This window comes from Colletes latitarsis, chromosome 7 (genome assembly GCF_051014445.1).
Source record: "Colletes latitarsis isolate SP2378_abdomen chromosome 7, iyColLati1, whole genome shotgun sequence".
In the NCBI taxonomy this organism is placed as follows: domain Eukaryota; kingdom Metazoa; phylum Arthropoda; class Insecta; order Hymenoptera; family Colletidae; genus Colletes; species Colletes latitarsis.
The window spans coordinates 20,444,184-20,467,567 of NC_135140.1; the positions used below are offsets into that span (position 1 = coordinate 20,444,184).

The 23,384-nt window shown below is 36.6% G+C and overlaps 8 protein-coding genes across 12 annotated transcripts in view; 4 read left to right on the top strand and 4 right to left on the bottom strand.

Annotated features, from left to right (window-relative positions):
• Positions 1-2,881: 2,881 nt before the first annotated feature.
• On the bottom strand, positions 2,882-7,462 carry Abi (tyrosine kinase Abl). Of its 5 annotated transcripts, XM_076767791.1 has the most exons (6): positions 7,363-7,462; positions 5,566-6,231; positions 5,166-5,495; positions 4,300-4,557; positions 4,098-4,223; positions 2,882-4,000 (listed from the first exon to the last, which is right to left on the bottom strand). In XM_076767791.1, exons 1-6 carry the CDS (start codon positions 7,445-7,447, stop codon positions 3,984-3,986), a joined length of 1,482 nt encoding a protein of 493 aa, XP_076623906.1. In that variant the 5' UTR covers positions 7,448-7,462; the 3' UTR covers positions 2,882-3,983. The 5 variants fall into 5 exon arrangements, with proteins under 5 accessions (XP_076623906.1, XP_076623909.1, XP_076623905.1 ...); XM_076767794.1 differs by lacking the exon at positions 4,098-4,223; XM_076767790.1 differs by having other exon boundaries at positions 2,882-4,223.
• A 64-nt stretch (positions 7,463-7,526) lies between these two features.
• On the top strand, positions 7,527-9,741 carry LOC143343182 (TELO2-interacting protein 2). Its single transcript, XM_076767795.1, has 5 exons — positions 7,527-8,483; positions 8,549-8,677; positions 8,759-8,920; positions 8,991-9,197; positions 9,269-9,741. Exons 1-5 carry the CDS (start codon positions 7,947-7,949, stop codon positions 9,536-9,538), a joined length of 1,305 nt encoding a protein of 434 aa, XP_076623910.1. The 5' UTR covers positions 7,527-7,946; the 3' UTR covers positions 9,539-9,741.
• Positions 9,742-10,188: 447 nt separating this feature from the next.
• On the top strand, positions 10,189-13,082 carry Cyp304a1 (Probable cytochrome P450 304a1). Its single transcript, XM_076768761.1, has 7 exons — positions 10,189-10,300; positions 10,514-10,765; positions 10,841-11,013; positions 11,097-11,366; positions 11,730-12,019; positions 12,081-12,337; positions 12,668-13,082. Exons 1-7 carry the CDS (start codon positions 10,210-10,212, stop codon positions 12,847-12,849), a joined length of 1,515 nt encoding a protein of 504 aa, XP_076624876.1. The 5' UTR covers positions 10,189-10,209; the 3' UTR covers positions 12,850-13,082.
• A 184-nt stretch (positions 13,083-13,266) lies between these two features.
• On the bottom strand, positions 13,267-16,835 carry Twr (signal peptidase complex catalytic subunit SEC11 homolog C twr). The gene is made up of 4 exons (XM_076768760.1): positions 16,676-16,835; positions 16,460-16,569; positions 15,506-15,655; positions 13,267-15,431 (listed from the first exon to the last, which is right to left on the bottom strand). Exons 1-4 carry the CDS (start codon positions 16,721-16,723, stop codon positions 15,197-15,199), a joined length of 543 nt encoding a protein of 180 aa, XP_076624875.1. The 5' UTR covers positions 16,724-16,835; the 3' UTR covers positions 13,267-15,196.
• Positions 16,836-17,158: 323 nt separating this feature from the next.
• LOC143343203 (uncharacterized) overlaps positions 17,159-23,384 on the top strand; it is a 30,997-nt gene continuing 24,771 nt past the window's right edge. Inside the window, exon 1 of the mRNA XM_076767845.1 lies at positions 17,159-17,268. Coding sequence (XP_076623960.1) covers positions 17,194-17,268 — 75 coding nt within the window. The 5' untranslated portion in view covers positions 17,159-17,193. The remainder of the gene's footprint in view (positions 17,269-23,384) is intronic.
• Positions 17,377-18,540, bottom strand: LOC143343837 (uncharacterized). The gene is made up of 3 exons (XM_076769113.1): positions 18,251-18,540; positions 17,952-18,166; positions 17,377-17,895 (listed from the first exon to the last, which is right to left on the bottom strand). Exons 1-3 carry the CDS (start codon positions 18,538-18,540, stop codon positions 17,432-17,434), a joined length of 969 nt encoding a protein of 322 aa, XP_076625228.1. The 3' UTR covers positions 17,377-17,431.
• On the top strand, positions 18,863-20,932 carry LOC143343755 (ELMO domain-containing protein 2). Its single transcript, XM_076768971.1, has 2 exons — positions 18,863-19,018; positions 19,538-20,932. The coding sequence occupies exons 1-2, from the start codon at positions 18,975-18,977 to the stop codon at positions 20,433-20,435; spliced, it is 942 nt and encodes a 313-aa protein (XP_076625086.1). The 5' UTR covers positions 18,863-18,974; the 3' UTR covers positions 20,436-20,932.
• LOC143343756 (thioredoxin domain-containing protein) lies at positions 21,069-23,150 on the bottom strand. Its single transcript, XM_076768972.1, has 6 exons — positions 22,805-23,150; positions 22,448-22,633; positions 22,251-22,389; positions 21,873-22,034; positions 21,665-21,790; positions 21,069-21,571 (listed from the first exon to the last, which is right to left on the bottom strand). Exons 1-6 carry the CDS (start codon positions 22,932-22,934, stop codon positions 21,424-21,426), a joined length of 891 nt encoding a protein of 296 aa, XP_076625087.1. The 5' UTR covers positions 22,935-23,150; the 3' UTR covers positions 21,069-21,423.

The following is a 23,384-nucleotide window of genomic DNA, read 5'->3' on the forward strand; positions in this document are numbered from 1 at the left end:
CCAGCTAGTGGCTTTCTCGGCTCTAAATTAGCGAACGACTCGCTATCGATTAGCAAAGCCCTCGGAAAGCAAGGGATACACTGGCAAGGGAAGAATGGAAGGTCCATTATTCGTTGGTACAAAGGAAGTTCGCGGTGAATTCAGACAGCGGTCGGATACGACGGATATTTCAAGATTCGATGGAAGGACGAATAGGATGACAGGTGAGCGTGGAAGGAAATACCGGGGACCGAGAAGTTGGACGCGGTTGCCCGGGAAGACGGTATTAATCAAATGAAGCGGTTTCTGTTACAAGCCGGGCGAGGATGGGTCTGAGCTGACTGCCGGTACCTGGGGGATAATCAATCTGGAGAATTAGATCAGATAGCTGGCTGTACGTGCGCCAACTCCGTCTCCTTAGATTTATCCAGTCGCCAGGAAGCCTGATAAAGCGTCGTACGCTTCCTCGATATCGAATAAATTCTGCGCTTTTGCTTATCAGACGGGCACAATCGTTCGCGGTTTTCCTCGAATTTATCGAGAAATGTCCGCGGTCGAAGTACTCGCGTCATCAGCGTTTCCAGGCGATTCAAACGTCAGAACGAAACTCGCGTTTTGTGGAAATTACACGCCAACGGGTAGCACGATTTAAACTAGACGCATTGAAACTAGCGTTCCTGATCTCTCGAAATTTTCGTTTCTCCGGAAACGAGAAATCGGAGTGGAATTTTCGTACATTTTTATTCTAAGTAAATTCCATAGTTTTTACCAATAATGCTTTATTTACCAAAGCTTTTTCCGTTCAGATAAATTTGTAATTACCCAAATTCGATTTAAGTACTTGGTTTTCAGTTACAACCATTGTCCTGATGGAACAATACGACTACCTTTTCCATCGACGAAATACAGAGGATTTATTGTTAAGCATTGTTGACAATAAACATCCAGTACCATAAACTGGAATTTTTAGAAAGCCGTGCACACGTGAACCGTCCTAAATTAAAACAAAGGCTGAACGTATGAACGGTTTGCACGAAGGTTTGATAGATGGTGCACCGTTGCAGCCGAAATGTATGACGGGAGTAGCTCGCCAATGACCTCGAGTGGTCCATTGATTGTACCCGCACCTAAATCACCAGTATATTAATTACTCGCAACTTTCTAAAAAGATGTGAAAAAGGCATAGAATGAATCTGTGTTCGCAAACTGCTCGAAATGAAAGTTTCAATGATCGTCGTCCCCGACGTATAACCTTGTTATCTCGGCGAGGTTCGCGAAAAGCATTTTTAAATTGAAATTTCGAGCCGACGATTTCGGCACGGCGAAAAGAGGAACGCTGCGCGTCCCACGGCCGCGGTGTATTACGAGAACGAATAATAATAAAAAATAATGTTCCTTCGCTCCCTTCAGCGGTGTCTTATTTTCGCACGACCTCTTTTGAGCGTGACATACGAGGATAGTTTGCCGCGTCGTTCGCAAAACTGCGCCCTGTTTTCATCTCCACCGTAGTACGTACGCCACGAAAATGGAAAAATTCACGAAGATCCTGGATATACGAGACTCGGGTTACTTTCTCTCTCTCTCTCTCTCTCTCCCTCTCGGGCCGGAGGACGAATCTTTCGCAGCGTGAATTTGCGTACGTAACTGCGCAAAACTAGATCCCGTGGGTGTCATTACTGGCTTAAAAGAGAAAACGCTTGCAGCGGGAAGCTGTTCCCCGCGCTATGCTTCTTATTCGTATATGGGCGGAAAAAACACCGCGTGCGTCAGAAAAATACTTCAACCGAGCATTAAATCGGATCGTAAAAGAAATCTCGTCTGAAACAGACGCGTTTGAAGTGCTCTCGCGATTAATTTCATCTTCTTTGTACGAAGACCGTACGCTCTTTAATAATTTACACCGACTTCAAGATGAAAATTAATTCCTCAAAAAGTAGTGCTACATACTTCTAAGAATCCTCCATTTCGAAATCAAAGTTTTACCCAGAACTCGAGAGCCTGAATCATTCACCTCCACTGTTTATATTTATTCTTATTGATTTCTGCTCGAGATAAAAATCAATGATGTACCTGTTATTTACTATATTCTATGTACTGTTTTTATTACATTATTTTCTGAAGAGGACTACTAAACTAGCCCAAACGTAAAAACAAATAAAGTGAACCACCTTGAAACCAAGAAAGTACGGTTTCCGCTTTCGAGATACAAAATCGATACAGTGAATTCGCTTGAAAGCAGGGTAAAATCAAGCTGAGTTCAACAAGAATACATATACACAAACAGTGGTGAGAATGATTTCATTGATTGATTCCAGTGTAAAAATTATTGCTTGAAAGAAGTCATTACTGTAAATCGAACGGACAGAATTATTTTAGACATTTGCTGTGAAATTGGCGCATGCAAAGCGAAAACACCAATCGTACGAAGATGACAAGCGTTCTCGTTTCGTGACCAGACTCATTCCAAGTGCATTTCGCCCAATTCACAATATCCGAAGTCGGTCAATTTCAAAGGGAATTAGGGACTCGTGTTTCGCGCAACCCACGATTTTGCATGCAGTCGTGGTATTTTCTAGGCCAAACGATTCGATTGTCAGATAGGCTCGCAAATCGTAGTCACGTATGCAATAAACAGAAAAGCATAATGATCAGAGCTTTCTTTTCTTCCTTTTACTCGTGTGGTTATACACGATAAATTCGATAAAAAAAAAAATAGAGTATTATATGGTTCTTCTCAAATATAATACAATCTCGAAAACCGAGTATAAGGCAAAAATAATGCCAAAAGAAAGAGCATCGAAAACTTGCAAAATTATAAAAAAGATAGAAAAGTATAACCATCGTAAAGAATCTATAAGATCACGACTGGTGCATGCAAGTCACTCTAAAATTGTATTGCAACTTCATTTATTTGATTATAAATACATTCGTAGTTCGTACATTCGCTTGCGTCCTTCCCAACTACCACATCTAAAAAATTCTGTACTACCATTCAATATCTTTTCACTCGTGAATTCTACGTCAGAGGCAATTTCGAAATTCACAATCCTCGTGGAAACGAGGTCTCTTATTGTCTATGCAAGCATCTCGGAGCATGGAAAGGAAAATGCAAAGTACACCAGGAGGGAAACCAGAGAGGACACGAATGGTACGTTAACTGGCCAATTACATGGTACTTATATCTGTTTTAATAATTCGCTAATGACATAATTAACGCCATACAATGTGCGAATATTATGTGGGCTTTCTCACCTTGGCGCGGCTTGCAATGTCTAATAAAATGAAATAATGGAGTCCTAAACGATACATATATTAATTGACTGTGTTGTGGGTAGACTGTGAACTGGCGTAAACGAGCAGGATTGCGGGACGATCTTTGCAACGTGAGGATTATCTTTCTATTTTATTTTTACGATAAATAAAATACTGAAGTAAATATACACTATAAAATAAATTCGTTACGCTGCGCGCCTCTTAGCAGGATACGTTCGATTCCTGAAAGCAATTTATATTACAAAATTTGCATTCGATGCAAGGCGCTAGGATTCTCGTTAAACAGGACGTTTGGTATTTTGATTACACGTTAGCCTATCGCTAACGTCACCTCGATTACATCTAAGATACATAAATACAGTTAACCACTAACGTATTGCATAGTGGAGTAATAATTACACCTTATCTGTATATACGTATATAAATACGATCCGTTGCGGATCGAGGTAAAATAACGCTCGTCAAAGGGGAATACTATTTACCAAAAAATACACATTCTCATATCGATACGAAGATTGGTTAGTTTGATTTTTAGAAAACTCACGTGATGTTTGAGATTTTTTTTTTAGGAAGTGTCTGTAATTACAGTTTTTTTTATTGTAACGTACGCCGTGCTATATATAGCATCGTTCCACATCGTTGTAACGACCAACCCGGTCGATATTGACCTTAACGTTACGCTTATCAATATACTAAATAAGATATTAAAACCAGGGATTCGGTTGCGTCCCTTAATTTTGCAGTCTTTCTGTGAACAAAGATCATTCACAATTTTGATACATTTAAATGCAGTGTCGTGAAGACATATTAAACGCAGGGCTCTACATAATTTCCGGGGAACAAACCCGTTATACCGTCCATGACCCCCTCCCACCACCCATCATCATTCTTTTTCAATACATAAATTACAGAACTTTCCTGGAAGCTCAATTCATCTTCCTTGTCAGCGTAATAATCGTAAATTGCAACCACTAAAAGGGTAATACTTCATTATAGTTCGTTCCTGTTACGAAAATAATCGTAACACTTAACGACATTTCGACGTACCTTTCTCGATGTAATTCTTTGGTACCCAACCGGGCAAATCCTCCTCGTCCGGCACGATAGGCATGATAGCCCCGCTGGACTGCATGGGCCTACCGAATTGCGGATGCTCTTCCTGTTCGGGTGGGGGCGGTGGTGGCAATGGCGGGCTACTAGCACCACTACTTCGACTGACTTGATGTGACAATCTATGTGGTAGAGTGTGGTGACCACCATACTCCGCCATATCACCAGTTATACCAACCAGAGGCGATGGTGGCGCTGGGAACAGACATCGAACACCTTGTGTAATTTAACGGGGGGGGGGGGGGGGGGGGGGGGGGGGGGGGATCTAATATTTATTGCTGAAAATACGATAACTGAACGATTCAGAGAATGCATCTTATAAATTACATTAGTTCTCGATTAGTGCCTAGAATTGCGATCAATCAAAACTGGCACGAAATTTTCTGGATACCTAATATCGAAGTATACCTATCCTAAAACTATTATTTTCCGCGATATTTTGTCACTAAGGTGTTAGATTCTCCTGATTACATCTTCAAATACACATATAATATAAATACATATAGAACAGTATGATTGAATGTGGAAAGAATGGAGAGAATGTGGAAAGGAAGGAGAAGTGGGAAGGGAAATGAACTAGAAATAAGTCACGGCAATGTAATATACCAAAGATTGTAATCTGTAAGGACACAAATAAACATATCTATCTATAAATACATATTCCTCCTAATGACCATCTCAAGACCATGCAACTTTCATATATAATAATTCTTCGTACAATACGTAATTTTCAACCTGTTCAAGTTGAGCATGTTAGGTAAATCATCCTGTGTAAGATTTAATAAAACTGATCGGTTACTTACGAGGCATGCTGTTGTGTTGTTCCAAAATATATCCTGCAGTCACGCTAGGTGGTGCAGGCGGCGGTGTTTGAGGATGACTTTGAAGCGGGTGAACTGTTCCTACTTGAGGCGGTGAGGTATGTTGAGTTATAGTGTTTGGGTGAGCGCTATGATTCGTATTTAGAGTTGCATGAGACGTGGTATGAGCGTGTAAGGGTAAGGTACTATAACCGGGGCCGCGTTCTCTTCTAGGATGACCCAATGGATAATTGGGGGCATAATGACTAGGAACTTGAGGCGGAGCAACGGCAGGTGGTGTCCTGTATTCTCGTGATCCTTTGCTCAATGTTCCTGCACAAAACATAACAACCTTGTGTTAGATAGATACAATAACAAAAAATATAGTCCATTTTGTACTTACCCGTTCTCACTGTTTGAGGTGGAGTAGGTGGTTTGGTTGTAGGAGCAGGTCCTACCATAGCAGCACCTAATCCAGAACCAGTGGAGGCTGCACCTAAACTTTGAACACTACCCTGACTACCACCACGTTGTTTACTCCTAGGAGTACCACTGCTACGTACTCCATGTCCGATATCATCCAAAACTGTGTAATCTATACTTTTTCTCACATACTTAATCGGTTTTTCAGGATTTGCTGGTGCAATAATTTTATACTGGCGTACTGTAATCTTATTGGAAGTTAAAACTCCTATTTCTCTTCTAGCTACTTTCTCTTTGTGTATCATCACTGTTTGGGCAATATGGTTCATTTGGCTTTCCATTTCTGCCAACTGGGACGTTTGCAAATCCAGCAATTGTAAAAAATTATAGGTGAGAGTATTTATTTGGTAGGCAACACTGGCCAATGACTGGGTTGTAAAGTTCTTTGTCTCTTCCAAGGCTATTCTTTTATTTTCTGCTTGAAAGTAATTTGCCTCGCAATAATCAGCTACCCGCTCAAGATTTATATGATTGTCTGCAAGATTGCTTCTCCCTTCAGGGATTTCCTGACCAAGAAATGCAGCTAGCTCTGCCATGACTTCTGAATCACTGCCTACTCCCGATGATACACAATAAGAACCCGATCCTTGGGAAAACCAGAGCAACAAGTGATCAGATTCACAAGAACATATTTTAGGTTAAGGGTTCCCAACTTGTTTACTAGTAACTCTAGAGTGATCGGATATTAAATGTAGTGTTAAAAGGAGGTCAATGTTGAGAACCCCCGAATGAAATGATTTCTTGGAACGGATTCTAAAATCATCGTGCTTAAAACGATACTATTCGCAACGTTTCTATCGGCGAAACGAAACACAAAGTGAAATCGGATAAATAATATACGAACAATCGTAAACCTCAAACATTTGTTCGACTTCGAAGGAAATGAGGTTATGTAACTTTAACGAAAGTTCGTACGCAGTACTCGGATTAATGTTGACAAAACTTAATGCACCTCTTTATCAAATTTATCTCACTTAAATTACGGAAATCCAAAACTGACAATTGTAAAAACCGTTTGAAGGGCGGTGTCTTGCATGCAGGAAGCAAGATGGAGGCTAAACTCGAACGACCGACTTTAATATCATCTGATCGAGAATAAAACACCAAATGACACAATAAATGATATGAAAAAATAGAAAATGAACTAACGGTACTCAGCCATATCGTAACTACCAGCTACTACACCTTCATTAATTCATAATTACCAAGGCTCTCGGTATTTGACGGAAAGCAAACAAGCACGGTTTACGTAAACGCGACACGATGCACAACATGAACGTGCAAAATATGCGCGAATATCACTACTGGACGGTATTCATTGGAATTTCCACGCTATCACGACATAAACGTTCCGAAACTCCACTAAACTCGAAGCACGACAACGACAGCTGTACACCCGTACAAAGAACAGACAAAGACATGTTAGTACGACGCAAATATAAGAAAAACGGCCGCGCGAGATACAAAAAACCAATTCGCGAGAACAGCTCGTGCATATGTCACAACGATTAATGCCGCACGAGGGGAAAATCACCAAGCCCAGATACCTTTTCCCTTCCACAATATGTCGGCAGTTCTTCAAGGCGCATTTTAAAACACACTAAATTGTATAATAAAATGAAAAAGTATCTCCTGTAGTATTGTGTATTTATTAAAAACGCTTGTTAGAAAGTTTTCCGCAGTCGTTAGCAGTAATATAACAAACAGAACAACGTACCAAGAAGCTCGAAACTAGGAACGAAGAGCAAAAGTTGTCGAGGCTGGCGGCCATAGTGATTTTCTCCTCCATTTGCACGAATCATATACCGGGCGAACAACTTCGAAAAGATGACATGTACTTCGAGACCTCGAGAGGATCGTATCGATTACCATTTCGATGCATCGAACGATATTACAAAATACAACAATTACATTGTAAATTTGCACGACACTAGACGCGTGTAGTAGAACTTTGGCATTGTTGTTGCACCGTACACGTTCGATCTTCGATGCTCTGTTAAATCGGGAACTCTGTCGAGTGGTCACATGTTGAAGCGCGTACAATCGTCGATACATTCCGTTGTTTGTCGGAAGGCTCAGAACGTTCGAAGGAGTGAGGTTCGTGCAAAGGCTCGACGATCGTTATTCCTTCCCGATCGGGAGCGTTGTATTCGATCAATGTGCTATTGCTCAGTACGATTCAGAAAATGACAGTTACGGTGTGCACGCGTGAAATCAAGGAATTGTCGCGAAAACCTTGATTCGTGAGTCGAGCGATCGTTATTTCTCGCTAAGACTCTCTTTTGCGAGCGAGTCGCAAAAATGAACAAGCTTCTAAGAGAGCTCGAGGCTTTGAAAATCAGAGGTGACATTTCCACAGGCGGTTTATGGTCGGCATGTATCGATCTGATTCAGAAGACTTACGCTCCCGAAAAGACGGTCGGTGCTTGCCGACCGTGCGAGGAGAAAGACTTCAGAGAATACAGACAAATAGTAGATAGAAATTTGCGAAACATCAGCAGATCGTTTCAGCAAATCGTTTACAGTCGCAACCAAGAGAACGCGCAAATAGATTTGAACGCATCAGCGGTCAAGACATTTGTCGTTAACTTGTTGTTGCTCATTGGTGAACATCATGAAAAGAATATTTGGAACACAGCAGAGTCTGTGTCCATCTCCAGAGAGTTAGTTGATGGAGTTTTAGAGTTATACAGGTGTCAGAATGTCTCTCAAGTTTTAACAGAGCAAGACAATTTCACCTCAGTATTGTTAACATTAAGACCAAAACTACTGAAAGATACTTGGAAATCTTATCCAGCAGCTGTAGCATGTTACAAATGGCTTTTGTATCAAATTGAGGTTTGTGGAATTAGTTGAAGCATATAAAATCAACTTTCCATTTATGTTTGTACTATGTCCCTTAGAAACCGGGTTTATACAACCATATCTGCGATGTTCTTCCAACAGCTTTAATAATCATTGATGACTATGTGCCAGAAAATATTGTGATAGGTCTTGAATGTTTGCATCAAATTGTTCAACATTCCCATTTGGTAAAAGTCAATGTTATGTGAGCTAATTGTAATGCTTACTTGGAAGTTAGGTCATTCACTCGTATGATTTTTTACTTTTAGAAGAAGGGATTAATAGATACTGGATATGCCAAAGTAATATTTCATGCTTTAGAGCGTTTAACACATCAGAGAGAAGCCAAATATGTTACATTGGTATATTTGTGTATGACAAGTTTATTAGCTACTATCGAACACTGGGACAATACGTTAAATGTGTTTGAAGTAAGGCTCTTCAAGGTCAACAGATTTATCCATTTAAATATAAATCTCTTAATCTTATCTATTATTACAGTGGACACAGCGTGATGATGTTCTAGCTGTCCTATTAGATAATATGGAATTTGAGCAAAATGTGGAGTTAAGGCGTGTTTACATGATGAGTTTGCCTCAACTGCTAACTAACATTGGCTCTGCCAAATGGTGTGAAAGATTAACAAGAATACTTTCTGAATATTGTGAACATCACACAGACCTCAGAACATTAAAAGCAACATTAGAGGTAGGCGTTTTCGCATATAATTCCAATTGCTTATGTTAGACCTGTATATAAATCTAATATAATTCTTGTAGACTGCCAAGACTTTCCTTCTGATGTTTCACTTACGAGTGGCAGCTCATTGTGTACCTCTGTACATTGCATTCTCAAAATTGCATTTTGATCTAACAGAAACACCAGTATTTGATAAAGAAATAATGCAAAATTTGGAAGACTGCATTTGTTTATTATATAAACTATCTCCGAACGTAGGTTGTGCCGTTATAAATGACGATCGGATGCAATCAGTGATTAAAAATAGTTTGCAAGTAGTATGCTTAGGTGATACCAAATATTTCGAGTGAATGAACTTATACAAGCCTGTCCTAGAATCGAATCTAACGAATTATGGGCCGCATTATTTAAAAAAAAGAAAACATTATTTTTTGTAGTTTCTTAGGATATAACACAATAAAATATAACGAATAGTACTTAGACGCCTTATTTGTGATTTAAAAAGTAAATTGTAGTAAATTTGTATTGTAAAATAAAGATTTTTGTTAGAATATGTTTTTGTCAAAAATACCCATACCCAACTCCTCCCGTTTCATATTTCGTAAATATTTTCCCTCGAATCACAATTGCCTACAATCAGTGGAAATAAACATCGAGTTATTTCGGCAAGGTTTATATTTTGATTACATATCACAACAATGTTTAATCGTTTTTTATTATTACATTCAATATCGTATGTTTCATTTTATTGTATTTGCTAAAAATGTGTATAAATAACGATAAGAAACGATAGTGAATGCGATGCCGATTATCTAAACTAAAGAAAAAATAAAAGGTCGAAACAACTTCATTATGTACTTTGTATTAGAAGATAAAAGCGATTATTTAACTATATGTACCAGCAATATTTGATATAATTTTTTGCGCTCAACCTCTGTAAGATATATGTATATTCTGCTGGACCGCGTAAAATACGAGAAGTAGCGTTAAGAATCATTCTGTGTTCAACACTGGCGGCAGAATGTCGCCCTTGCTAGTGATAGTATTACTGGTTATTATAGGATACAAGCTTTATCAATTCATTAGTGCTGTACCACCAAATACACCACCGTGTAAGTTTCATTCACAATATGAATAATACAGTATATCGTATTCACCGTTCACAATTATTTAATATTTCGTTGATAAAGTGTCGACAGTATCTTTAAACAATTTTTACAATCAACCTTCACACCTTTGTCGTGCAATTCCTTTCTCTTCTTCCTGGTCTTTTGTTTACTACAATTCCAATATTTTTTAAAAGTTCTCTGACTCGTTTCTAACAGGTCTTCCGCGACTACCTGTTGTCGGGTCTTATTGGCATCTACTGTGGGGCAATTACCAATATCCTCACGTCACTGTTCGGTATTATGTAGACAAGTTACACTCCAAAGTTGTGGCCTGTTATTTTGGTCCCATATATGCCGTTATCGCGAACGATTACCAAAGTATCAAAGAAGTATTCCAGAAGGATGATTTTGATGGGAGACCTAGCGACCTCCACATCGCAAAGGCAAGGGCTTTCGGAAAGAAATTGGGTACTTTCTTGTCAAGGAAACTTAACATTCTAGCAATAATATAAGCAACGTCTTATGTTTCGCGTGAAATTTTAGGAATCTTTTTCACCGAGGAACTATTTTGGAAAGAACAAAGGAGATTTGCCCTTCGACACATGAGGGATTTCGGATTCGGTAGAAGACATGATAAATACGAGGAACACATGATGGAAGAAGTTACTTTGCTTATCGATATGTTGAAAAACGGTCCCATTAACGACGAAGAAAAGGTATTTTTCAAAAAATACTGACCCAAATTTTGTACCAGAAAGGCTGATTAACGAACGATTCATAATTTCTATGTGTCTTCTAGACATATTTGAAAAAGAGTTACGCACTTTTCCCAGACGTTCTGTACCCATGTTTCGGAAACAGTATATGGGATATAATGTTCGGTAGCAGATTTGATCGTACAGAACACAGTAAGCTGAGATATTTTTGCCAATCTGCTATGTTGTTCCAAAGATCCGCCGATACCACAGGCGGCATAATTTTCCAAAGGGAAATGTACAAGTACTTCGGAAATTTATTCGGTTATACGAACATTATGAAAGGAAACTACAGTATGGTAGACTTCATCAAGGTACACACACCGCCACTTAAAAATTAAACGTATCCATTAATACACATGTTTCGTTAAAAATTTGATTCTCTTGTATTGAAGGAACATTCCATAAGCACGACAAAAATAAATGTTAAATGAGTCTTTCGAGGACCGTTTTATCACATTGTAATTAATTTCATCGGAGGTCAAATGACAGACTAATATTGATAAAAATGTAACGGTGTTTCGCTCAATTTGCAGTGACATCAATGTGCCATTTGACTCCTGGTAGTAATCAGTATCAACTATCTCGAAAAGCCTCAAATACCTTATTTATTAAATTAATAGCTGTGCCAAAAAACTTTCATTTTCTTCAAAAAATTCTGGTAATTCCTGTTGCAGGAATATTTGAACAAACACGAAAACTCGGATTGTCTGGATAATGATAAGGGAATGATAGACAGATACATTAGAGAAATGAAGAAACAGAGTACAATGTCTACTTTTTCGGAGAAGCAGCTGATTATGACTCTAGTGGACGTGATGTTTCCAGCACTGTCCGCGATGCCAAGTGTTATTCTTCACGGTATTAAATTAGTCATGCATCATCCGGAAGTATTGAAAAAATTGCAGGGGGAAATAGACTCGGTGGTTGGGACCGGAAGATACGTTACGTGGGAAGACAGAAACAAGTATGTTACAAAATTTTCAATAACGAATAAACGTTAGAAATTTTGCTGGTCCCTGTTACAGTTTGCCGTACACAGAAGCAACGATACGCGAGATTCTCAGGTACGAAACGTTGACACCATTTGGCGTCCTACACAAAGCATTAAGGGATAGTACTCTCGGCGGTTACAGTGTCCCACAGGGCACAATAGTTATTGCAAATTTGGCAGGCTTGAACACAGATCCCGATTTGTGGGGCGACCCGCAAAATTTCAGACCTGAAAGATTCATCGACGACGACGGCAATTTGGGCAAGGATTTGTCGTTTTCTTTTGGCTTAGGTAAGCGTGAAACTTATAAATCATTAATCTACATAAATAAAATTGTACCTTCCCAACATCTATCGTTTTCTTTCTTTTACATTTTGATGTTTAAATATTAACGAATCATGATGTCCGCCTTAAACCACTATTACGCGTTATATTGTCATGTCACCGTGATAACACTAATTGTAACACAACTATGTTACAGTATTGTACTGATAACTGTGAAAACAGTTTTGACGTTTGTTTTTTAAACAATGATTGATAGCAATGTAACGTCAGTCGGCTATAAATAACGCCTCGGCAGGCTTGAAAAATAGAAATTGAAAGCAACGCTTTGTCTTTTAGGCCATCGCGTGTGCGCGGGCGAGACTTTCGCAAGATTCAATCTGTTCGGATCGTTTGCCGCGCTGATGCAAAACTTCAACTTTTCGTTCGTGGAGGGTCAACCGACCGAGCTAAACGATAAACTACCCGGTTTGATTGTATCGCCGAAAGAAACGTGGATTCGAGTGGAGTCGCGTTGTTAATTGAAACATAAGCTCTATGTATGGACTCCATTGAGACCAAACAAGAAAATTGCTATGTTTACTATAATTTTTATAAGTTATATACAAAATACTAGATGTAATACCTAAGAAATGGATATTTATGTCCTCTTTGCCTACAATGGCTCAAAAGGCACAATAGTACTTTGTACTGACCTCCTGAAATATTGGAAATTATTCAATATACATACATTACATGAGTAGAAAATTGTCCAGACCCGATAATTAGCACCAATTCGTATTATATTTAATATTACATAAACTCTGTACTTCTGTTAAGATAAAGCAAAAAGAAACCTTTTATTGTTAATGCCAACATTTCTGTAACTTTTTCGTGAATACAATAAACAAAAACAAAACCACAAATACACGTAAGCTACCAGAAATAAAGGTAAGGCATTATACTGAATTCATGTGCTATAAATTTATTTTATAATTTCAGATAGTCAGAGAAACGTTACATTGCATTGGACTAAATACAGGTAACATATAAATGTTTTTAGAAGAATTGCCTACAAACAAGTATCATTACTTATACTACCTACTAATCTGAGAAGTCGTCAATCTTCTAAAATATTCAGTGTCTGTGAAATAAAAGTGTTATGTACAGATATTGCCATGATGGAGAAGCTAGGGAAGATGCGCTTACTTTTATGTGCAGTAAATATTAAAAACTTACTTAAGTATATACATTTTACCGTTAATCTTTCCAAATTTCCCGCGTCCTCTTTTTTTTCTTTTTTTTTTTTTGTTTCGTTTATACAGAGCGTTTATAGATTTTTGTCCAATATTCAGTGCCATTTAAAATAATTCAATATTCAATCGTGATTACTATCTGACTACAACCTTAATAATGTTTAATTTAAAGTACATAATACACTAACACACATTAAAGTACAAAGTACACAATATTTAAATCAAATTATTTCAAAAATAAAAAAATTGCCTGAGTATTCTTAAATTGTTCAGAAAATATACTAGACAATTAAACTTATAGTATTCTTAATAGTATACAGATGGAAAAGTAGTAGTAATAACTTTACTTACACTTTGACTACGTATTAATATACGCTATAAATAACTTACCCCTCGAAATTCTAATTGAAATTGAATTACATGGTGTCTATATCATTGTTGTGCTGACAAAAATCATTAACTAGTAGTTGTGATAAAAATAAATTTCAGATACGATTATGTTACGCAAATGAAATTTCATTATTTTATTACAATGTATCGTAACATTTATATAAAAATTACTTTGAAATTTCGTTAATTGTGTTTTATGTAGAGGTATACGGGTAGCCCGAAACTCGTGTTTGGGCCAGAAAACAACGAACTGTGGAAAAATTCGATGCAATTTGGTCCGAAATGTATCGGGCTTTGTAATATATGTATACTATTTTTATATGGATAAGTAATCAATATTCGTGTAACTCATCATATTTTTAATAAACATTTATGTACATTTATAACAATTTAAATGAAGGAATGCATAAGAAGAAGTTGTAGTTTCATTGTTACTTCTAAAAAAAAATCAGAAACTTAGAACATTTTAGTATTATTTAATTAATAAATTTAATGAATTTCGGCAAAACAACAACGATATTACTTAAAAGAATTAAGATTTTTATACATTTAATTTTGCCAGTAATGACAAAACATTGTCTTTTAATACAATACAAAAGTATTGGAGCTTTGCATACACACCTTATTATTTGCTTATTACTATTGTAAATATACAGACATCTTCTCAAAATTGTTACTTTATTGACCTTTTGCGTACAGAAGGTTCTTCGAGCGGTATGAAATCAACAGAGGTAATATCACATTGTACAGCAGTGTCGGCTTTCATGTCCACGAATCTATTCGATTAAATGATCACGAGTTATCCCCGCCATTTCTTAGAAATTTTTCATGTTTTTATTATGTAATTATAATTGAGTTACGGAGATTTTTACGATTAAAATAATACCAAACACAACAATACTAAATTGATAATACCAAACTATATTTATATTAATGTAACGCTAAGCGGATGGCATAGTTAACTAAACAACTAGCAAATGGGAAAGATTCTAAATAAAAGACAAGTAAGGCGGAATAGAAGTATGACGAACGTTTTACGAAAGTCAATTGGTCAAAACTTGCCGAAAGTTTACACTTTCGAACGTGTCCACGTCCGACTCCGACCGTTGGACATTTAAGTGGACACCACTGTACATAGCTCCACATTTGTATTTGAATTATCTTACATTACTTTACAATGTATCATTTTTTTATAGACGTTCAACAGCAGTCTATTTCATACAACATTCTATATGAAATACACTTATTCCCTGTGTACCAAAACGTACAATGCTAAACCTAATAAGACCATGTATTTTAATTTAGGATACTCGTTCATGTATATAGTAACCATTCCTACATATGGTAAGAAACCCCTTGCTTTACCAACAACGTCTTTATGCGTCAACCACAACTGACCTGCCGCATATAAACCTCTATCATCAACAGAATTATTATCACCCTTTGTTAAAAATTTAACAGTATTGTTTTGATCACCCCTAGAATGGTTTAATTTTTATTTAATAATATAGCTTACATCTATATTACCTACATCTATACAATGAATACTTACTTTTCATGTAATTTAAGTACTCTGTGTACAATTGGAATATCCCTACCCAAAACTTTAAAGACAACAATTTCTCCTACTCTGACTGGTTCATCTTGGTAATTGGTTAAAAATAATAAATCCCCCCTGTGAAATGCTGGCTCCATACTGCCACTATAACATTGAGGTATAACTCCATAAGAATATTATGCTAAAATTATAACTTATATACAAAATATCCCTGATACTTCTCCAATGTATTGAATAATTCATTCTATACCAAAAACATTAAATATATCCATGGTATATGTAACATTTTTGGTTCAAAATGAATTCCAATGTGTTTAGGAGAACTCTACTTCATATTTCTTAAGTATTTTATACTCATATACATGCAATTATACTAATTTCTACTTTCCTCCTGTAAAACAAATAACATTTCGAATATCTTACAAATTTAACTATAAACATATAAATGAAGAATATTTTAGGAAGTGATTCTATAGAGCAGATAAAATTAATGATATAAACACTGTTTAAACCAATATGATAAAAAGTATATTTAATCGGGCACAAGTGAATGATCAAGGACCAGATAACCAGGAGTCTACTGTTATTCAAAATATATAAAAAAATTGTGAAGTTATAAGAATAAGCATCAGATACTGACGAAACAAGAAATTGCTAACTGCTTCGAAAGAGTTAATTGGTGGACCTAAATCAATTTGATATTCTTTGCTCGGTTTAGCGAGTATTTCGAGCATGGACATTTTTTAATTACTTTTCAACACTCTACATATGTAATCCATTTTTAATAGACTTTACATTCTGTTTTCGCAAACCCACCTTGTGATACAAGAGAATACGAGACAATACATAATGTTTAAGAAAAAAAATTGATGACGTTGCTTTTTCAAAAAGCGAATTTATTCGCGCGAAAAACGCGTCCGAAATTGTTAGGTTAAGTTATTCAAATACCTGAGAACCACCACAATCGGACTTTCGCTGCCTGTTACGACCATCAGTCCTTTCCACATCATCAAGGCTGATGAAACGATCATACCAAAACTCAACACCTGATACAGCACCTTTAAAGAAAAGACCGAAAATTGTTATCAAAGGGACCACATTTGATCGACCATATGTGTCTGCCAACGAAAACCTACAAATTCCAAAGTCAAATAATTAATTTACCTGCCGTTTATTCATCCGTCGTACATCGTCAAACGTAGAGTGCATCATGGTCACAATCGTTTACTACGAAAATTATGATAATCAATTAAACAAAACAGTTTTCCGCCTTCGTTTTGCTATACACAGCCGGCAACAACCAGTCAGTTGTATTACCATACCACGTCACGTAAACAATGAATAAGGAATGTTGGAACAGATGAAACACAAGGAACGCTCGAACGGTCCGAATTTTAGTAGGAACGATGAAACTGGCATTCGCGCTCAAAGTCACAGTTCGCGTAATTGTTTCCCACGTTAAAACTGCTTTATTTTAAACATTCATGATCAAATAACATCTCGAACGATTCATTTCAGTTTAGAATTACCGGTTCAATAGTAGTGTCACGAGATCTTTACCGTACTCGCGTTACTTTTCAAAATTTTCGAACTTCATATTCTGGTTAGAATTTTACCCACCTCGCATATTTAAAATAGCTTGTGCAACATTGTGATGAAAGTGTGATTTGTACAAAGCTGTGATGTCCTTTGCAGTCAAGATTTACAACGCAACGTTAACGATGTCGACATCTTGGACAACATCTAGCATTAAAAAGGTATGTGTACTTTGTTCTTAAATATTGGTAACGGTCAATCGACAAAACGGGATTCAAAATTTCCATGTGAATTTTATACAAATTTTAATCTTAATCGAATAAGTTCATACTAAGAGCATTGCAAAAGTTCGATGTACAAATAGATAGAAAATGAAAGTTAAGACTATGCGTAGTATCTATCTTTTTTCATAAAGTTTTCGGATTTGAATCTGGCAACGAATATTTCGGGCGCCATATTGACTTCCGCATCGATCTGTTGAAATTTGTATCGGTGGTCTGTGCTATCTTTAACAAAGATAGCACTCTTTTGCGCGTTGACGCCAAAATCGGAAATTTTAATTGTATCGCCGTGATTTTCTTCGTCAGTGTACCATTGAGATGCCATTTCCTTGAGCGGTTGAAGGTAACTCGCGTTTTGCTGTATCTTTTCCAATTCCTCGTTGCAAAGTCGTTCCACCTCGATTAATTTCTGTTTGTAAGCGTTCGCAATCACTTTCCAACGAGCATTATAACGTTTCTCTGCTTGGTTGAACGAGTACTCGTCTTGATATTTGGCTAGTTTCTTCTCGTACTCGAGTATCGTGAGTTCCCTGATCGTGTCCGTGGACGTTAAATCTAAAACATCCCCTGTAAGATAGATTCGTCTGTTTCACGAACGTTTCGAAAATACAGTTTCAAATTACCTAAATTGCTAGATAATGGCGATTCCACGGCATAAGCTACCGCAGCCGCGCGTGCGGCTGCAGTTGCCTCCTCCAAGGCCATTGAATTTTCTTTTTCACGCAAAAGTTGCAATTCTTCTCTCTCCTTCCGCCATAGTTCCACTTCTCTTCTCAGCTCCTCTTTCAGATTCCCCATGATTTTACGAAGCGACTCTATGCGATCCCGAAGAACGAAACTAACAATAATAAGATTTCATGTCTGCCTTGTATAAACATTAGATATTTTAAAACTATTATTTGTTTGGGAGTTACGAACTAACTCTCTGTCCTCGTGATCATCCCAGGATGATTGAACACCCTCTAAAATCACAGAGTCCTCCGGTTGTTCGAGTACAGCCGAAAGCTTCTCCAATGATTCATTTTCAGAGGCTGGATCACAACATACAGTTACATCTCGAAGATCTAACACTAAGCCAGAATTCGTGTTATCGTTCTCACGATGTTCTTCGTCCGATTGTTCGTTGTAGCGATTGTCGATGTTTTGAAAACTTTCGCTGTTGATCGAACAATTCGTGGAGGTTTCTGACGAAGTTGCACGTTCGTTCTCCATTTATAAAATTTGTCCTCTTCGTTGTCTTTTACTGTACGCATTTAAGGGAAACTATTTTTAAGCTAGGACAAAAATGGGGCTAAAGGTTTTTGCCATTTACGGATCTGACTGAAGTTGTTTCGATTTACATGTCTCATTTTGTAAAATGTGAAAATGATATTTCGTTGTTTTATTTGTATACTTTGTGGTGACTATACAGAGTGTCTTAACGCGACTAATGCAAAATGAAATATACAAAGAGTCGGTTTCTTTTAAATATTTCATCGTTCTGCGTACGCATTACAGTAGTTAACGTCCAATAAGTAATTCTATTTGCGTTTGTAAACAGTAAACTCAAGGTGAAGCAATAATTAGGTAGTATTTGCTTTGCAGAAATACTGAAAATTTGTAATTTTTCATACGTTTTATTGATATTTGTACCACAGTTGCCTTTAATGTGCGGGTCGGAAAGTAAATTAATTAATTCGGTCCAAAACAGGTATGTGTGCTATATTAAATATTTTGGTACAGGATGACGGTAGTGAGTGACCTCTTCTACCGTCAGTATTGCGTTAGTTTAGCAGGTTAATATTGATCTCGGTCCGCTGAGAGCGAATGTTTGAGGAAATCGATGATTTCCCCGTAGCGTAACATAGAAACCGTGAGTTTGTCGCTCACGTAAAAGCTCTGCGGACAAAGTTGTTTTTCATTCAACATAGTTAACGTTTCTATCATGTATATCTGTTACTATGGCACAGGTTATGTGCATTGCCCTCTGACCTTAACGGTGAACAACCAGAAACCGTTGTACTTGTAAAAATACGCGTTAAGTATCAATTTTCGTTGTTCGAGAATTTAATTTTCTCGAAACAGTGAAGCTATACGCTTTCAGTATGATGGCAGAATGAGGTTAATCGTACCTTGCATTTAACATATGCAAATTTTCCTTGTATCAAGGTGTTTAATTAATAGAAAGCATGCTCACGCATTTTTGGTCACTAGTGTGCTGGTATTTCAGACCCATTATAAAATGGTTGTTGCATCAAACTACTCAAATGTGTGAACTTCAAAGGATTTGTTATGGAAAACCATCTGGAGCACAAAGAACTCTAGCTGTGGAGGAGTCTCTTAATCTATCCAGAAATCCAAATATTAAAACTCTTGTGGCACATTTGAATGATTTAGCTGATCACCATGGGATTACTCCTAAAGCAGAACGTAAAATCTTAGAAGAAGCTATTATGACAGTGTTGGTGACTAAGAAAATAAATCCAACAGCACATCCTGATTTTGCTAAATCATTTGGCAAATGTGTAGAATTAATTTGGGGTTACAGACAACTGTGCATGGAATGTGAAGAGCTTAGAAAAACGCCTTATGATGCAGAGAATCCAGAGCATGAATTATTGTTGTTACATTTGTGGAATTCTTTAATGCCTTATGAGCCACTAGATGCTAGAGTTACAAAACAATGGCAAGAAATTGGTTTTCAAGGAGATGATCCAAAAACAGATTTTCGTGGGATGGGAATCCTTGGATTAGAGAATTTGGTTTATTTTTCCCAAGAATATCCCACTGCAGCAACACATGTATTGTCACATTCCACTCATCCACGTTATGGATATGCATTTGCTATAGTTGGTATAAATTTAACAAGCATGGCTCTACGATTGTTGAAAGATGGAGCTGCTAAGACTCATATTTATAATTCTTCAAGAACCTTGCCAACAATTCGTGCCTTTCATCAATTTTATTGTTATCTCTTTTATGAATTTGATAGGTTTTGGATAGATTCAAAACCAAGCAATATGATGGAGTTTTCTTCTATACAAACAAAATTTGAAAACAGTATCAGACTGGCATTAACCGACCCATCTACAGTCTTCAGGATAAATATATCAGTTGATAATGTCTAAAACAGATGCAATATATTCTGTTGATAAGACCAAAAATATCACACAGAGAATAAATGTAATTTTAAACTTATAATGCACAAAACTAATTTCTGTAATATATGTTGCACTGAGTGTCTTGTGAATGAATATAGCAACATTATTGTGAACTATGGAGAATGTAACAGTAATAAAACTGAAAACTTAGTTTTCAAGTCATTATGTTGCAAAATAATACAAGGGGCCTGATGTATTTCATATTATATTTTTACTTTATTTTTCTACCAGCTTATCGATAAAAGTGATAAAAGTGGTGCATGTGATAGCTAATTAATATGGATGCATAGACATTCAGATATATTCTTTTCTCTAATATGGATAAATTACAGTACATCTTACATTCAAATAAACGTATCATTTTCCATTTGTGTTTAATTATCAAATATGCGAATCTAGATGCGAAGTATAGTGGCGGCCGGTTATACTATTCGGTGACTGAATATCGTTCAATTTTCGGAAACCCATTTTTTCGAATATACGACCAGTCACGGCCCCGATTGTTGGTCATATATCCGAACACCATTGACTTTATTGTATTACCTTTGTAAGGCAATTTTTTTAGAGGAAGATGCATATAACTGGGAAATACTTTGGCACTTCTTGTGTAACAGCAATACTCTTTATTCAAAACTATTTATTGTAAAACATAGAAAACATTTCTGTTAAAAAATTAGTCTTGTAAACATCGTACATATTAGGTTATATGGAATAAGAAATACAATATCTGGGAATATAATGTACATTAAGTTCATCTTGCTTCAGCGTATATATTATGGGTACTGAATGCGCGTATCAAACAATGAAAATGTATTGCTCTTATTAACACGCGAAATTACAAAACTTTGTAAAAACCCGAACTTTATTTGTATGGTTTTTATGCTTTTATACAATGTTGTATACATGAGTCATTTGGCACAGTACCCATAACACACTTCTTTGGTGCACAATATAGTTAGTCTTTCTTCTGAGATGTCTGAATTTTACGCCTGAATCTAGAAGCTACAGAAATTATAATAAACACACCAATGGTTATACTGCCAAGTTTCAAAACCCATGGTTTTTCATGGAGGAAATTTGCAATCATTTGTACCAAATCGTCGCTGAAAGGGCAATTATATTTGTACAATACAACGTTGAGGTATACCATTTAAAACAAACATTTTAAGGTTAATAAAAAATGTGTTCACACTTACAATGGGCTTTGTGGCACTGGGACAGTTTCAGCACGTGCATTTTTATACCAATCTTTTGCAAACGACACAAATGCGTTAACGTCGTATTTCGGTATTTGATAACGATACATTTTACCGTGTCTGAAGCTTCAAGTACAAAATAAATCATATTAAATAATAGAACACTGTACTTTTGTTCATTTATTGATTAAATTGTATGTTTACTCACAATATGAATTCTGGTGCTTCATAAACGTTAAATCTTCTAGCTGTAGATGCGCCAGTTGTATATTTATTAATACTAGCTACATTAACTTTTTGTTTAAGTTTTGCACCTACAGCCTCCCATCTTGCAATCATTCTAACACACTCCACACAATCTGTACTGTAACTGTTTTCGCCAAAATTTAAATAAAATGAAATATATCATTTTTACAGGTACTAAACACGTTCGCCGCCAATGCCTCCGATCGGAGTCGCCGGTAGCGAACGTGTTAACAGTCGTTAAACGTTTTTGGTTTTTCAATTTAATACCATCTTTAGAATTTCATAGAAATATTTAATTTGAAAGTGGAGCAGAAACTACATATAAGTAAAATATACTTACAACATAACAAACCAATCTCCTGTAGTAGCTCCACTGCTTGCCTGAGTTAGATGTTCAAAAGTGTCATCTGTTAATTCTTTCACTGTAGGCTCTTTATTTTCAGTAAACATCATTAGGATCTCCTCTTCATTTAATGACCCTGTAACAACAATCAAATTTATGTTCATGGTTAAACAAAACTAACTTCTATTACATACCATCACAGAGTAAAGGTATTCCATGTCTAAAGAATACAAGTGCTGGTTCCTTATCTGTGCTATACAGTCTAAGCAGTTGACTGTCGACAACTTTGACAACCCAGGCAGACAAAGAGTCAACTAGGTCTTCGCGTAAGAGGATCACCTTGTTTTCAAAGTTGTTGCATTCCTCGCAATCTCTACTTGCTGTATTTCATATGTTGTAATTAGTAGACTGTTTAATGTATCAATGTATATAATGAATTCAAATATCCATGATGAGTACAAAATTTAGAGTCAGTAAGTTATGCTAAGATTTCTAAGGATACGTGAAGTTGTAAAGCAAGAAACATTTCCAGAGAAAAGATGAAGACTTACTGAAGAGCACGACTACATATTTTTCAGTTTTTATAAGATTTATCAATTCTTCGTCGCTCACTGTTTCAAGATTGGCGGATCGGACACCAACGAAGGTACATATCACCAGGAAAAATATTAATCGTAACATTTCGAGTTATTTTCAGTCAACAATATTGTACAGAATATTTTCATCGGCAAATGGTACACGTTAAACCGGTGACGTTTCTACACAGACGAGGTATACGAGTAGACCTTACACCTCATGGACTTTCGTGACCCAATCTGACTGCTATACCGACCTGAAAATTCCTTGTCCGCGGAACACGAAAAAATATTACTTCTAATGTCTATTATATACTTTATGCTTTTAATCAGTATGTTACATTAAAGTATTTTTATCGATCGACTTGCTTATGAACCGCTTTATCGATTGAGAATTTAATCTTGAAGAAATGTCGAAAGATAAATGCTTCGCATAGCACAGACGAGGTATACGAATAGACCTTTCACCCAATGTATTTTTTTGGCCCATTTTTCTGGGGCTCTAGAGCTCCATTATTAGAGCCCCATTAGAGCTCCATTTTCGTGTCACTCGCAA

Excerpts from the sequence above, each read along its gene's own strand:
- Abi (XM_076767790.1), bottom strand. The coding sequence starts at position 7,447 with ATGATTCGTGCAAATGGAGGAGAAAATCACTATGGCCGCCAGCCTCGA. Across the intron at positions 5,496-5,565 it reads ACCTCAAACAGTGAGAACGG|GAACATTGAGCAAAGGATCA; the intron begins GTAAGTACAAAA and ends TGTTTTGTGCAG. Across the intron at positions 4,224-4,299 it reads AAAGAATTACATCGAGAAAG|TGGTTGCAATTTACGATTAT; the intron begins GTACGTCGAAAT and ends TTACCCTTTTAG.
- LOC143343182 (XM_076767795.1), top strand. The coding sequence starts at position 7,947 with ATGAACAAGCTTCTAAGAGAGCTCGAGGCTTTGAAAATCAGAGGTGAC. Across the intron at positions 8,678-8,758 it reads TTGTTCAACATTCCCATTTG|AAGAAGGGATTAATAGATAC; the intron begins GTAAAAGTCAAT and ends TTTTACTTTTAG. Across the intron at positions 9,198-9,268 it reads CATTAAAAGCAACATTAGAG|ACTGCCAAGACTTTCCTTCT; the intron begins GTAGGCGTTTTC and ends TAATTCTTGTAG.
- Cyp304a1 (XM_076768761.1), top strand. The coding sequence starts at position 10,210 with ATGTCGCCCTTGCTAGTGATAGTATTACTGGTTATTATAGGATACAAG. Across the intron at positions 10,766-10,840 it reads GGCTTTCGGAAAGAAATTGG|GAATCTTTTTCACCGAGGAA; the intron begins GTACTTTCTTGT and ends GTGAAATTTTAG. Across the intron at positions 11,014-11,096 it reads CCATTAACGACGAAGAAAAG|ACATATTTGAAAAAGAGTTA; the intron begins GTATTTTTCAAA and ends TGTGTCTTCTAG.
- Twr (XM_076768760.1), bottom strand. The coding sequence starts at position 16,723 with ATGATGCACTCTACGTTTGACGATGTACGACGGATGAATAAACGGCAG. Across the intron at positions 16,570-16,675 it reads GACGGATGAATAAACGGCAG|GTGCTGTATCAGGTGTTGAG; the intron begins GTAAATTAATTA and ends TTTTCTTTAAAG. Across the intron at positions 15,656-16,459 it reads CCGATTGTGGTGGTTCTCAG|TGGCAGTATGGAGCCAGCAT; the intron begins GTATTTGAATAA and ends TCAATGTTATAG.
- LOC143343837 (XM_076769113.1), bottom strand. The coding sequence starts at position 18,540 with ATGGAGAACGAACGTGCAACTTCGTCAGAAACCTCCACGAATTGTTCG. Across the intron at positions 18,167-18,250 it reads GATGATCACGAGGACAGAGA|TTTCGTTCTTCGGGATCGCA; the intron begins GTTAGTTCGTAA and ends TATTATTGTTAG. Across the intron at positions 17,896-17,951 it reads GCCATTATCTAGCAATTTAG|GGGATGTTTTAGATTTAACG; the intron begins GTAATTTGAAAC and ends TCTATCTTACAG.
- LOC143343755 (XM_076768971.1), top strand. The coding sequence starts at position 18,975 with ATGTGCGGGTCGGAAAGTAAATTAATTAATTCGGTCCAAAACAG. Across the intron at positions 19,019-19,537 it reads ATTAATTCGGTCCAAAACAG|ACCCATTATAAAATGGTTGT; the intron begins GTATGTGTGCTA and ends CTGGTATTTCAG.
- LOC143343756 (XM_076768972.1), bottom strand. The coding sequence starts at position 22,934 with ATGTTACGATTAATATTTTTCCTGGTGATATGTACCTTCGTTGGTGTC. Across the intron at positions 22,035-22,250 it reads GGAGATTGGTTTGTTATGTT|TTACAGTACAGATTGTGTGG; the intron begins GTAAGTATATTT and ends TGGCGAAAACAG. Across the intron at positions 21,572-21,664 it reads CCAGTGCCACAAAGCCCATT|CGACGATTTGGTACAAATGA; the intron begins GTAAGTGTGAAC and ends TTGCCCTTTCAG.